The sequence below is a fragment of the Entelurus aequoreus genome, linkage group LG16 (assembly GCF_033978785.1).
Source record: "Entelurus aequoreus isolate RoL-2023_Sb linkage group LG16, RoL_Eaeq_v1.1, whole genome shotgun sequence".
NCBI lineage: Eukaryota > Metazoa > Chordata > Actinopteri > Syngnathiformes > Syngnathidae > Entelurus > Entelurus aequoreus.
Window position 1 is genome coordinate 44018933 of NC_084746.1, and position 12317 is coordinate 44031249.

Sequence of the window (12317 nt, forward strand, 5' to 3'; positions counted from 1 at the left end):
GTTGTTTCCACCGACGTCCCCCCCTGCCCCCCCCCAAACTCCTATAATCCCTGTGACCTCCACCATTGAGGGAACCCCACCACCACCACCACCACCACCAGACTTTCCCTTTTTACCCTCCAATCCGACCTTCCATCTTCTGTAAGCCGGTGATTCTTACATAGCCCCCCTGGGGGGTGAGGGGGGTAGTAAACCAAACTTGGAAATGGTGTTGAGTTACTGTTATTCTTTTTTGTTTGTTTGTTTGATGATCAGGTGATAGCATGCAGGATGTGTTTACTTTGTATGTTTGAGGGCAGGCTTCCAAGTGCGATAGGGGACAAGATGGCGTGAGAGGAATCCACACCCGGAGCAGCTCACCCACTCAATACTTGATCGTTTCTGTTCAGCTACTTGCGTTTAAATGATGCTAGCAGAGGACGATTGGCGTGTGCATGGCGTCAGTCTATGATTAACGCCATTAATGTCACATATTCTGTGAAAAGATGTGACAAAGCCCTCAAATAAGTCCATTGATTTCTTCAGGGATCGTTATATTTTTCAAAGGGAGTGGGAGGTCTGCTCATTGGCGCTGCAATTTGTAGCTCTCGGTGCCGGTCGTGATTACGCAGCGTGTAATTATGTCGCCTATTGTTAGCGAGCGCATGTCAGGTAAAATGGCGTCTGGCCCATTATGTCGCTCAGTGAGACCCGCTCGCCGCCCCCTCTTGCGGTACCTCGGCGCTCTCGAGGGCGACACTTCCTCCAGCCGAACGTCCATTGTGTCGCCTTGAAAAGAAATCTTTCATCTGCGCTTGTTTGCCCGAGGCGCCGCATCTCCACACTCCCATGATGCTTTGCTGGGCGGGAATCGATGCGTTCTGTGGCGCGGCGGGCCCCAGATGGCGGAACAAATGCGCGTGATTAAACTTTGTCTCTGAGACACAACACTTTTGCTCCACTGTGGCTTCAAAACCGGCGCCAGAACCAGAACCAGAACCAGAACCACACCGACTGCTGCGGGGCGCTTTCACACATTTTGCCTTTTAATCCAGGAGAATCCAAAGATGACTCCTGACTGGTTCTGATCCAAACTCCTCCCATCTGAGGATTTCATCACATCTGCTCATCAATGTTTTTTGGTTTCAACTCAAAAATGGTGTTTTATTTTTAATTACACTTTTAGTGAGAACCAGCAACCATTAATACACCAACATAGCCCCATTTTAATATCTTCTTTATCTATCTTTAATATTTTTACCGGCCAACGGCACATACTAAAAAGACAATTGCCCTAAAAAAAAGGCATACGGTTGATGCTATTGTATTGTATTGTATTGTTTTGAGTAGATATGTCCGATAATATCGGCCGATAAATGCTTTAAAATGTAATATCGGAAATTATCGGTATTGGTTTCAAAAAGTAAAATGTATGACTTTTTAAAACGCCGCTGTATGGAGTGGTACACGGACGTAGGGAGAAGTACAGAGCGCCAATAAACCTTAAAGGCACTGCCTTTAATATCTACGGCTTTTCACACACACAAGTGAATGCAAGGCATACTTGGTCAACAGCCATACAGGTCACACTGAGGGTGTCCATATAAACAACTTTAACACTGTTACAAATATGCGCCACACTGTGAACCCACACCAAACAAGAATGACAAACACATTTCGGGAGAACATCCGCACCGTAACACAACAGAACAAATACCCAGAACCCCTTGCAGCACTAACTCTTCCGGGACGCTACAATATACACACCCCACTTTTTCGTCCATATCGCCCAGCCCTAACTACCACGACTACTTTACGTAAAAGATTCTCAACATACATTATGTGCCTGATTTACGAAAGAATGACAAACACATTTCGGGAGAACATCCGCACCGTAGCACAACATAAACACAACAGAACAAATACCCAGAACCCCTTGCAGCACTAACTCTTCCGGGACGCTACAATACACACACCCCGCTAACCCCTAGTCTCTCCCCCATCCCACCCCAACCCCGCCCACCTCAACCTCCTCATTCTCTCTCAGGGAGAGCATGTCCCAAATTCCAAGCTGCTGTTTTGAGGCGTGTTATCAAAAATAATGCACTTTGTGACTTCAATAATAAATATGGCAGTGCCATGTTGGCATTTTTTTCCCATTGTTTAATGCATCCAGCGGGGCATCACAACAAAATTAGGCATAATAATGTGTTAATTCCATGACTGTATATATCTGTATCGGTTGATATCGGAATCGGTAATTAAGAGTTGGACAATATCGGAATATCGGCTATCGGCAAAAAAGCCATTATCGGACATCTCTAGTTTTGAGTCTTTCATACAAAATTAAGTTGATCATGGGGACTGCGTGGCGCGGTTGGGAAAGTGGCCGTGCCAGCAACCTGAGGGTTCCTGGTTCGATCCCCACCTTCTACCAACCTCGTCACGTTCGTTGCGTCCTTGAGCAAGAGACTTCACCCTTGCTCCTGATGGGTCCTGATGGGCCGCCATCAGTGTGTGAATGTGTGTGTGAATGGGTGAATGTGGAAATACTGTCAAAGTGCTTTGAGTACCTTGAAGGTAGAAAAGCGCTATACAAGTATAACCCATTTACCATTATCAAAGTCACCCCAAATACTTTGATTTTGGGCTGCACGGCTCAGGTGTTGGAGTGTTTGTCTCCCAACATGAATGTTGCGGGTTCGATCCTCAGTCCCCCTTTGACCATGCCCAAGTATCCTTGAGCAAGCTACTGAAGACCCAGTTACTCTCGGTCCGTCATCAGAAGGTGAACATGGTAATAGTGTCAAAGCGTTTTGAATGCATTTAAAAGAAAAACGCTATACTGTACAAGTAAATCCATTTACCATTCATGAAAAAGTTTAGACTCTGGAGTACATTTATAGGTACTGACAGGTACTACTGGATGCCTACCAAATGACACAAAATCCAATCAACCGTATTTCGATAACTTCTCGTGTACGTGGCGTCGCATCAAGTTGTAGATCCGGCACCCCTCAAGCACTTGGCGGGCAAACAGACGTATTCAAAGCAGACTTCCTCTTAGTAATGTTGCAAGTTTTTATGCTAATAAAGTAAAAGTTAAAGTGCCAATTATTGTCACACACACACTAGGTGTGGCGAAAGCAAGCATTCTTGATGGAAAGTGCTCAAAAGTAAGGCTCCTCTTTGCAAAATGCGCTACTGGTTAGCATTAGCGACGTTACATGGCAAATTCAACACCTTCAATGTGTTACAATCGAACATCTAGTGTGTAATAAGTACAATACTTACAGTATAAACACTTAACAAAAGACAAGACTGGCACATTCAACTTAATGGCAAAGACTACTTCCCGACTACAGCCACACACCTCTGGCAAACTGAAATGAATGTATGCCGTATTTTTCGGAGTATAAGTCGCACCGGCCGAAAATGCATAATAAAGAAGGAAAAAAAACATATATAAGTCGCATTTTTTGGGGAAATTTATTTGATAAAACCCAACACCAAGAATAGACATTTGAAAGGCAATTTAAAATAAATAAAGAATAGTGAACAACAGGCTGAATAAGTGTACGTTATATGACGCATAAATAACCAACTGAGAACGTGCCTGGTATGTTAACGTAACATATTATGGTAAGAGTCATTCAAATAACTATAACGTATAGAACATGCTATACGTTTACCAAACAATCTGTCACTCCTAATCGCTAAATCCCATGAAATCTTATACGTCTAGTCTCCTACGTCAGTGGTCCCCAACCACCGGGCCGACCGATTGGTACCGGGCCGCACAAGAAATTAAAATAAATATAATAATTTTAAAAAAAAAGTTTTATTTTTTTATTTTATTTTATTAAATCAACATAAAAAACACAATATATAGATTATATATCAATATAGATCAATACAGTCTGAAGGGATACAGTCCGTAAGCACACATGATTGTATTTCTTTATGAAAAAAAAACAAAAAACATCCCCCCCACCCCCCCGGTCCGTGGGACAAATTTTTAAGCGTTGACCGGTCCGGGGCTACATAAAGGTTGGGGACCACTGTCCTATGTGAATGAGCTAAATAATATTATTTGATATTTTACGGTAATGTGTTAATAATTTCACACATAAGTCGCTCCTGAGTATAAGTCGCACTCCCGGCCAAACTATGAAAAAAACTGCGATTTATAGTCCGAAAAATACGGTACTTGCAAATGATACTCGGAAAAATATTTAACAGCGCACTGTTAAATATTACATAAAAACATTGAACATTAAACAAATTAACATTTATTAGCACATGTACAAAAGTAGCAGAAATTGGTACCATTGAGTAGTAGTATTGATCCCCAGGTACTCGAAATAGGCACCGTATCGGTTCAAATGTGAAACCTACCCATCCTTGGCCCCAACTAAATCGTCGCTACAATTTTGTGGTACTGATGTTTTTATGTTATCTGTGTAAATGATCTAATAAGAAAGACTATATTAAGATTTTAATTCCAAAATATATTCACTTGAAAACCGATTTTGTTTGTTTTAAAACAAATCAGTTTTGTTAATTTTTGTTGTTGCATTTCTAATCATGTCAGGGTTGCGCAAATATTCCTTTTAACTGCGTAAACAAATCATGTTATGTTGTCATTGTGAAATAAATGCGGATACTGCCTCACATGGCGAAAATGTGTATTGCACGTACATAAATGTGTATTATTAGTATGACATGTTTTGTACCAACCGTATCCACTCGGGGTTCCCACATCTGCGGTCCCCTCCAAGGTTTCTCATTGTGCCCATTGGGTTGAGTTTTTTCTTGCCCTGATGTGGGATCTGAGCTGAGGATGTCGTTGTGGCTTGCGCAGCCCTTTGAGACATTTGTGATTAAGGGCTATATAAATAAACTTTGATTGATTGATTGATTGAAGTGTTTGTGATGGTTACAAGTGTACTGGACGTCTACTAACAACCAACATGTCCTGTTGTGTGTGTGCCACAGGGGAACCACATCAACCAGATCCCCACCAAGTACAGCCAGGCTGAGTCCACCAAGTACCTGGTCCTCACCGTGGTGTCCATCCTGTGCATCGTGGGCGTGCTGCTGGCCTCCACCGTGGTCTACTGCCTCCGCCATCGCTCGCACCACAAGCTGAAGGAGAAGCTAACCAACCTGGGCGCAGACACCAGCGGGGATGCCACCGCCACCTATCAGGTAGAAAGGAGCCTCATCTTCAACCTCAAAAACTCAGGAGCCGTGGAGGCCATCGATTGCCCTACATCAGGGGTGTCCAAACTTTTTCCACTGAGGGCCGCATTCTGAAAAATCTAAGCAAGCGGGGGCCATTTTGATATTTTTTATTTTAAAAACCAATACAATATATGTATAAAAAATATACATTTTAGGCCTCCACTCAGGCTTGATCCCGGGGACCCCAAAAAGTTTTGGTCAAAAAAATATTAAAAATGTGTCATTATTCAGTATTATTATTATTATTATTATTATTCAAGTTTTAAATCTCTAGATCAGCCCTTTGAGACACTTGTGATTTAGGGCTATATAAATAAACATTGATTGATTGATTGATCAACATTAGGTCTATCTGTCAATATAACGGTTTTAAAGATTTAAGTTGTATGCTCTTGTTGTCAAAGAAAACCCTGTTTTTTTTATGGAAAAAATACAAAATATATACAATATTTTCACACAATAAAATGTTTAAGTGGAATATTTGGGATTATATAATAATTGGAGCCTTAAAAAGGTCAATAACTCATAACAACATTGATTGTAATTCATTATTATTTTTTGAGCAATGACACTTAAAAAAAAAAATCACAATAAAATGATTGGGGATCCAAATAATTATAGTGTTAAAAAATAAATTAAATTTTTTTTTTACTGTTTACTTTTAACACAATAATCTCGAGGTCAACTTCAGATCCATCCGTCAATTATACGTTTTATTGTTGTTTATGTTTTTCGTTTGTTCGTTTTAGGCCCTTCTTTATGAAAAAAACAGCTCAGTTTTTTATATGGCAAACACAAAATATGCAACATTTTCCCCCAAAATATCTCAGATGGGACGTAATTGGAGCCTTGAATAGGTCAATAATTCATAATGACATTGAAGAAAGAAACAGCCTGCATGGCAGCTTTGTGTTATTAGAGTATACATTGCAACATTTTCTTGTTACATTTCACCTGTTTGCTTTTTTATACCACTTATCATGTTTTTAATTGTTTTCAATCGTATTTTTAAAATGTGCCGTGGGGCCTTTAAAAAATGACCTGCGGGCCACAAATGGCCCCCCGGGCCGCACTTTGGACACCCCTGCCCTACATTTTCAGAGATAGGGTACCTAAAGGGGTGGAGCCAGACATAGTGCTGTGTGTTAATTGGTGCAGAGAAGGATCATTTGTGGAACGCAACATAACAATTTTAGATTTCCAAAACCTTCCAATGGACTGAAATGCTTGGTGGAAACGTGTCTTTAGAATTTAGTGCCCGCCCTTGCTTCCTGTTTCAGGCTGCTGCAGGTTGTTGTTGTGGTTTAGTGTGTTGGCCCCGCGGCCAATTCCACCCCTCAACACCCCGCCCGCTGTAATTATCCTTTAGCTGGAATAACGTAAGAGTGTGAAATTTAATTTGCAGAATCCAATATTAAGTGGCGATTTGAGCAGAGAATTGGATTGAGATTTGTGTCGTCCCCCCTTGACCTTTTCCCTTCGCCATGTTTTTAAATGAGAGCGTACCCGCGAGCATTGATTTCTTCGAATGAGCCCGGGCGCGCCGCTAAGTGCTCGCTCTCGTTGGGCTCCTCCTCCGCCACCGAGGAGAGCGTTTCTCACCGACAAAAAAATGCACATAAATACGGCAAACATTTATTTGACTTAACCTGCCTCTCAGACTGCCAGAGATCTTTGAGTGACATCTCACTCGTGTTGACAGGTGCCGTCACGCAAAGGCGCTTCTCCCCGTCTCAGCACTGTCTCTTTTTGTCACCTTCTGCGCGCGCGCGCGTGTGTGTGTGTGTGTTTGTGTGTGTGTGTGAACACAGCAGCAATACACACACGTAAGTACAGTTGTCGTATGCATACAAAATTCTGTTCACGCCACTTTGCCACGAGCTTCCTATCAGCCGCCGCCCCCACAAACCCTCCTCCCCCTCCCTCAGCTCACAAGCCTGTCAATCAAACCTTTTGCAAACAAACGGCGACATGGGATTGGTCGACGTCGAGGGGGGAGACTGTGATTGACAGGCGACGGCGACGCTCATCGGTCAATCACTCGGCCGTCTCGTCCTTTTTACACCGAAACCTCGGACTCGATCATATCTCGTTCTCTTCATCTTCACACGATCGTGATCTGTACTTGCGGTTGTCCACGTTAAGAGGTGGCACTAATTAGGGTGACACTGACACGCCCACCGTTGGCGAGGTCGATGTTCACTTTTGGGGTTCTCTGGCAGGACGCCCATGAGGGCACGCGGGGTCTTTTGGGGGCTTTGGCTGCTTTCATTATTAATGAAAGGAGGTCACGAGGACACGCGAGGGTTAAGAGTCCCGGCTGAGCGCTTCAGCACGTTGCCATGGCAACAGTTGATATTAGTTGTGTCAGTGGATTGTGTCTTTGTTCTAGTCACTAAATGGCTGTGATAGGAATGCTAATTGCGACGGCTCAGTTCAGCGCCTTGACGCAGACGCCGGAGTCGTGAAATTACAAAACAGTTCCTCAGGAAGATATGCAGTATAAAACTACAGCCATTTTTGACGGTGTAAGAAAATACTAAACAGGCATTGGGAAATTCCAGAAACTGGTAATGATAATGAAACTCAAGGTGTCCATGAAAACAAACACAAGGCCGTAATGCCTGTAAACGATACAAAAAGGTACGTAGCAACAAGGGCAGAAAAAAGTAGCGGACAAAACCTACCCACAACGCAACGTGAAAAACTAACACTAAACATATAATATGGTTTGTTTCATTTGTACTGGATGAGAGGTTGGAATTTCAAGAAATCCAATAGATGACAAGTTCTCACCACCACCGAGTTGGATTTCAAATACGGCTTTTCCTGAGTGTAAACAGTATGAAGCTTCTGTAATATCCGTTTGTGGAGGGAGATGTAGCCAGCGCGGCCTGCAGGAGCAAAAGTCACCGCCTCTGTCCATGGTGCTGAGGACAGAGCACCATCGGACGGGGGCGAGGCAGTGCTGACGGCGAGACGCAGCTGGCAGGTGATTAGATTTCACAGGTGGTACGTGTTAATCTAATCATCTGTTGTCTTTAACAGTAAGCGGCCGGGAGCAGGAGGCAGAAAGGATACGGACGTGGCTGAAAAGTCGCGTCCTGCCGGAGAGAGAACTTTATTTAAAACCTTGTGATTATTAAAACCTTGCCGTGTCTGACAGTGGGACCGCGAGGAAGCAACTTCCACACCGTTATTCGCACTTGTGACTATTTCCGTTCACAATGTATTGTTTACGTATTTATGGTAATGTCACTGTAGTGTAAAGCAGTGGTCCCCAACCTTTTTGTAGCTGCGGACCGGTCAATGCTTGAAAAGTTGTCCCACGGACCGGTGGGGGGGAAAGGGGTGTATTTAAATTTTTATTTTTATTTATTTTTTTACATAATTAAATACAATCATGTGTGCTTACGGACTGTATTCCTGCAGACTGTATTGATCTATATTGATATATAATATATATATATTGTGTTTTTTATGTTGATTTCATTTAAAAAAAAAAAAAAAATTTTTTTTTTTTTTTTTTTTCAATTTTTTGCTCGGCCCGATACCAATCGGTACCGGTCCGCGGCCCGGTGGTTGGGGACCACTGGTGTAAAGGACATATTTTCATGTGGTATGTGCGTACTGCATTGCTAGCAATGCTGTGTTTCTTCTTCATCCACTGGGTTTGAAGGTTGCAATTTGTCCAGGTTGTTAATATTTAGGTAAGGCAAGTGCAAGAATAGCTTTCGTGGATGTGTCCATCTTGGTTTCCGACTTTGTTTACTGGAACACTCGTAGCTCGACTGTGAAGTCATTCTCTAACTTCCAACTTCCGAGGTATATGGAACGCACAATCAAGACTTAGCATGGAACTTACGGCAACAAGGAAAAACCAAGGGGAACAGTTTGCAGTTTTCCTGGTGTGGACGCAGGGCTTATGTTGTTTATTGACTATTGCGTCCTCTTGCCTTGTTGCTCCGCCCCCAATCACCAGACCAGGAAATAGAATAGGAGCTTGTGTGTTTGCAGACCATGACAGATGATCTGATGCTAAGATTAATCAATCCAATCCACTTTATTTATATAGCACATTTAACAACAAAATGTTTCCAAAGTGCTGCACAACAATATTAAAAACAATATTCAAATATTATCCTTAGCTCCACCAATGACTGAATAAAAACAAAAATAATACATATAAAACCAATATAAAAACAATATAAAAATAAATATGATTAAAAACGATTTTAAAGGGTTAAAACCAATTAGAACAGTAAATAGAAATCAACATTATAAAAACACAGAGGACAACAGAAGACCACACAACTCATGTAGTGTTAAAAGCCAGAGAATAAAAGTGGGTCTTAAGACGAGACTTAAAACACTCCACTGTGGGAGCAGTTTGAACATGGAGGGGTAGAGTGTTCCAGAGCTTAGGGCCGACCACAGAGAAGGCCCTGTCTCCCCTGGTTTTAAGTCTGGTCTTGGGCACCACGAGCTGGAGCTGGCTCTCGGACCTCAGAGCGCGCGCAGGAGTGTAAATTTGGATGAGGTCCGAGATATACTGAGGTGCCAGTCCATGTAAAGCTTTAAAAGCAAACCGCAAGGTTTTAAAATCAATTCTAAGATGAAAAGGGAGCCAGTGCAAAGTCTGAAGAATTGGGGTTATATGCTGGCGTCTCCTGGCCCCTGTTAAAAGTCGTGATGCCGCGTTCTGGACTAACTGCAACCGGAGAGAGCTTTTTGGCTAATGCCAGCATAAAGTGCATTGCAGTAGTCCAGGCGACTTGAAATAAAAGCATGCACGACTTGTTCGAAAAGGTTGAAAGATAAAAATGTTTTACCTTTGCTAAAAGACAAAGATGATAAATACACAATTTTAAAGGCCTGCTGAAAGCCACTACTACCGACCATGCAGTCTGATAGTTTATATATCAATGATGAAATCTTAACATTGCAACACATGCCAATACGGCCGGGTTAACTTATAAAGTGCAATTTTAAATTTCCCGCCACACTCCCGGTTGAAAACGTCTAGATATGATGACGTATGCGCGTGACGTAAACGGTTGATAGAAGTAATGGTACCCCATTGAATACAATACAAAAAAGCTCTTTTTATATTTCAAAATTCCACAGTATTCTGGACATCTGTGTTGGTGAATCTTTTGCAATTTGTTTAATGAACAATGAAGACTGCAAAGAAGAAAGTTGCAGTTGGGATCGGTGTATTAGCGGCGGACTATAGCAACACAGCCAGGAGGACAGAGATGGATAGCAGGCGCACTAGCCGCCAAACTCACCTTAACTTCCTCCGTCTCGCCGACCGCATCTGTGATCGGGTGAAGTCCTTCGTCGCGCCGTCGATCGCTGGAACGCAGGTGAGCACGGGTGTTGATGAGCAGATGAGGGCTGGCTGGCGTAGGTGGATAGCTCATGTTTTTAGCATAGCTCTGTTGCTAAGTTAGCTTCAATGGCGTCGTTAGCAACAGCATTGTTAACCTTCGCCAGGCTGGAAAGCATTAACTGTGTATTTACATGTCCATGGTTTAATAGTATTGTTGATCTTCTGTCTATCCTTCCAGTCAGGGATTTATTTATTTTGTTTCTACATGCAGTTTAGCACGATGCTATCACGTTAGCTTCGCAGCTAAAGTGTTTCGTCGATGTATTGTCGTATTGCCGAGGTGGTTTAAAATACAAATCCGTGATCCACAATAGAAAAAGGAGAGAGTGTGGAATCCAATGAGCCAGCTTGTACCTAAGTTACGGTCAGAGTGAAAAATGATATGTCTTGCACTGCATTCTAGTCCTTCACTCTAACGTTCCTCATCCACAAATCTTTCATCCTCGCTCAAATTAATGGGGTAATCGTCGCTTTCTCGGTCCGAATCGCTCTAGCTGCATTGAAAACAATGGGAAAATGTGAGGAGCCTTTCAACTGACTACGTCACGCTACTTCCGGTAGGGGCAAGGCTTTTTTTTTTTATCAGATACCAAAAGTTGCGATCTTTATCGTCGTTGTTCTCTACTAAATCCTTTCAGCAAAAATATGGCAATATCGCAAAATGATCAAGTATGACACATAGAATGGATCTGCTATCCCCGTTTAAATATAAACATTTCATTTCAGTAGGCCTTTAAAACGCATTGACTTGTTTGTCAAGTTTAAAATGGCTGTCTATAGTGACGCCAAGGCTGATAACTTTGGGACCCACATAATTTTGCAATGGTCCCAAGTCAGTGAGGGCCGGACCAAAAACTAAAATTTCCGTTTTTCCCTCATTCATTCATAACCGCTTCTGCTGTTTCTCAGGACCTGTGTCGACAACGCATGGCGGTCAAACCTCAGGCTGAGCGCCGCCCCGAGCCCGCCTCCTCAAGGATCAACAGCGTGTCGTCTCAGTTCAGCGATGGCGGCGCGGCCGTCAGCCCATCGGCTCGAAGCAGCCTGTCGTCGTGGAGCGAGGAGCCCGCCCATCCCAACATGGACATCTCCACTGGTCACATGATTTTGGTAAGGGACCATTCATTAACTATTAAAAATCCTTAATGGGCCAGAAATGATATGGACGGTGAGTAAATGTAATCCATATCTGATACTTTTGTCACAAGTGTAAATGTACAGACAATTTTATCTTAGCCAAATGTCAAAATTTTACATTTTAACGTAGATTTGAATGACATTTGGCCTCCTTTGAACTATAAATCAATACTGATAAATTAATAAGATAGATGAAGCAGCCCTGTCCTGGATGTTAGCCAGTGTTCAATATTTAAGCCTCTCATTGATGCCTTTTATCCAAAATGTGGCCTCACCAGCTTTGCAAGACTTTTCTGTCAGATATCGCTGCGATATCTTCATGCATATGAAAGGTAACCCTCTTCGTCTTCCACCTCGTCTTGTATTTCTTCTTTCATTACGCCAAGCAGTTCTCACCCGCCTCCCCGCTGCAGGAGAGCCTCTCTGGCTTTATGTCAAGCGGCGGCGTAATTACGATGTATATAGCTGCTCTAGTCAACCACCCAACACCCTAAAGCCTCGCCCCTCCCCTCCTGTGTCCTCCACATGCATGCATTACGAAGCCGCCGGTGAGACGCGT

The 12317-nt window shown here is 42.8% G+C and overlaps 1 protein-coding gene across 1 annotated transcript in view; it reads left to right on the top strand.

Moving 5' to 3' along the window:
- LOC133631065 (receptor-type tyrosine-protein phosphatase N2-like) overlaps positions 1 to 12317 on the top strand; it is a 181745-nt gene that overhangs the window by 127201 nt on the left and 42227 nt on the right. Inside the window, exons 13-14 of the mRNA XM_062023087.1 lie at positions 4978 to 5190; positions 11531 to 11731. Of these exons, the coding sequence (XP_061879071.1) occupies positions 4978 to 5190; positions 11531 to 11731 (414 nt within the window). The remainder of the gene's footprint in view (positions 1 to 4977; positions 5191 to 11530; positions 11732 to 12317) is intronic.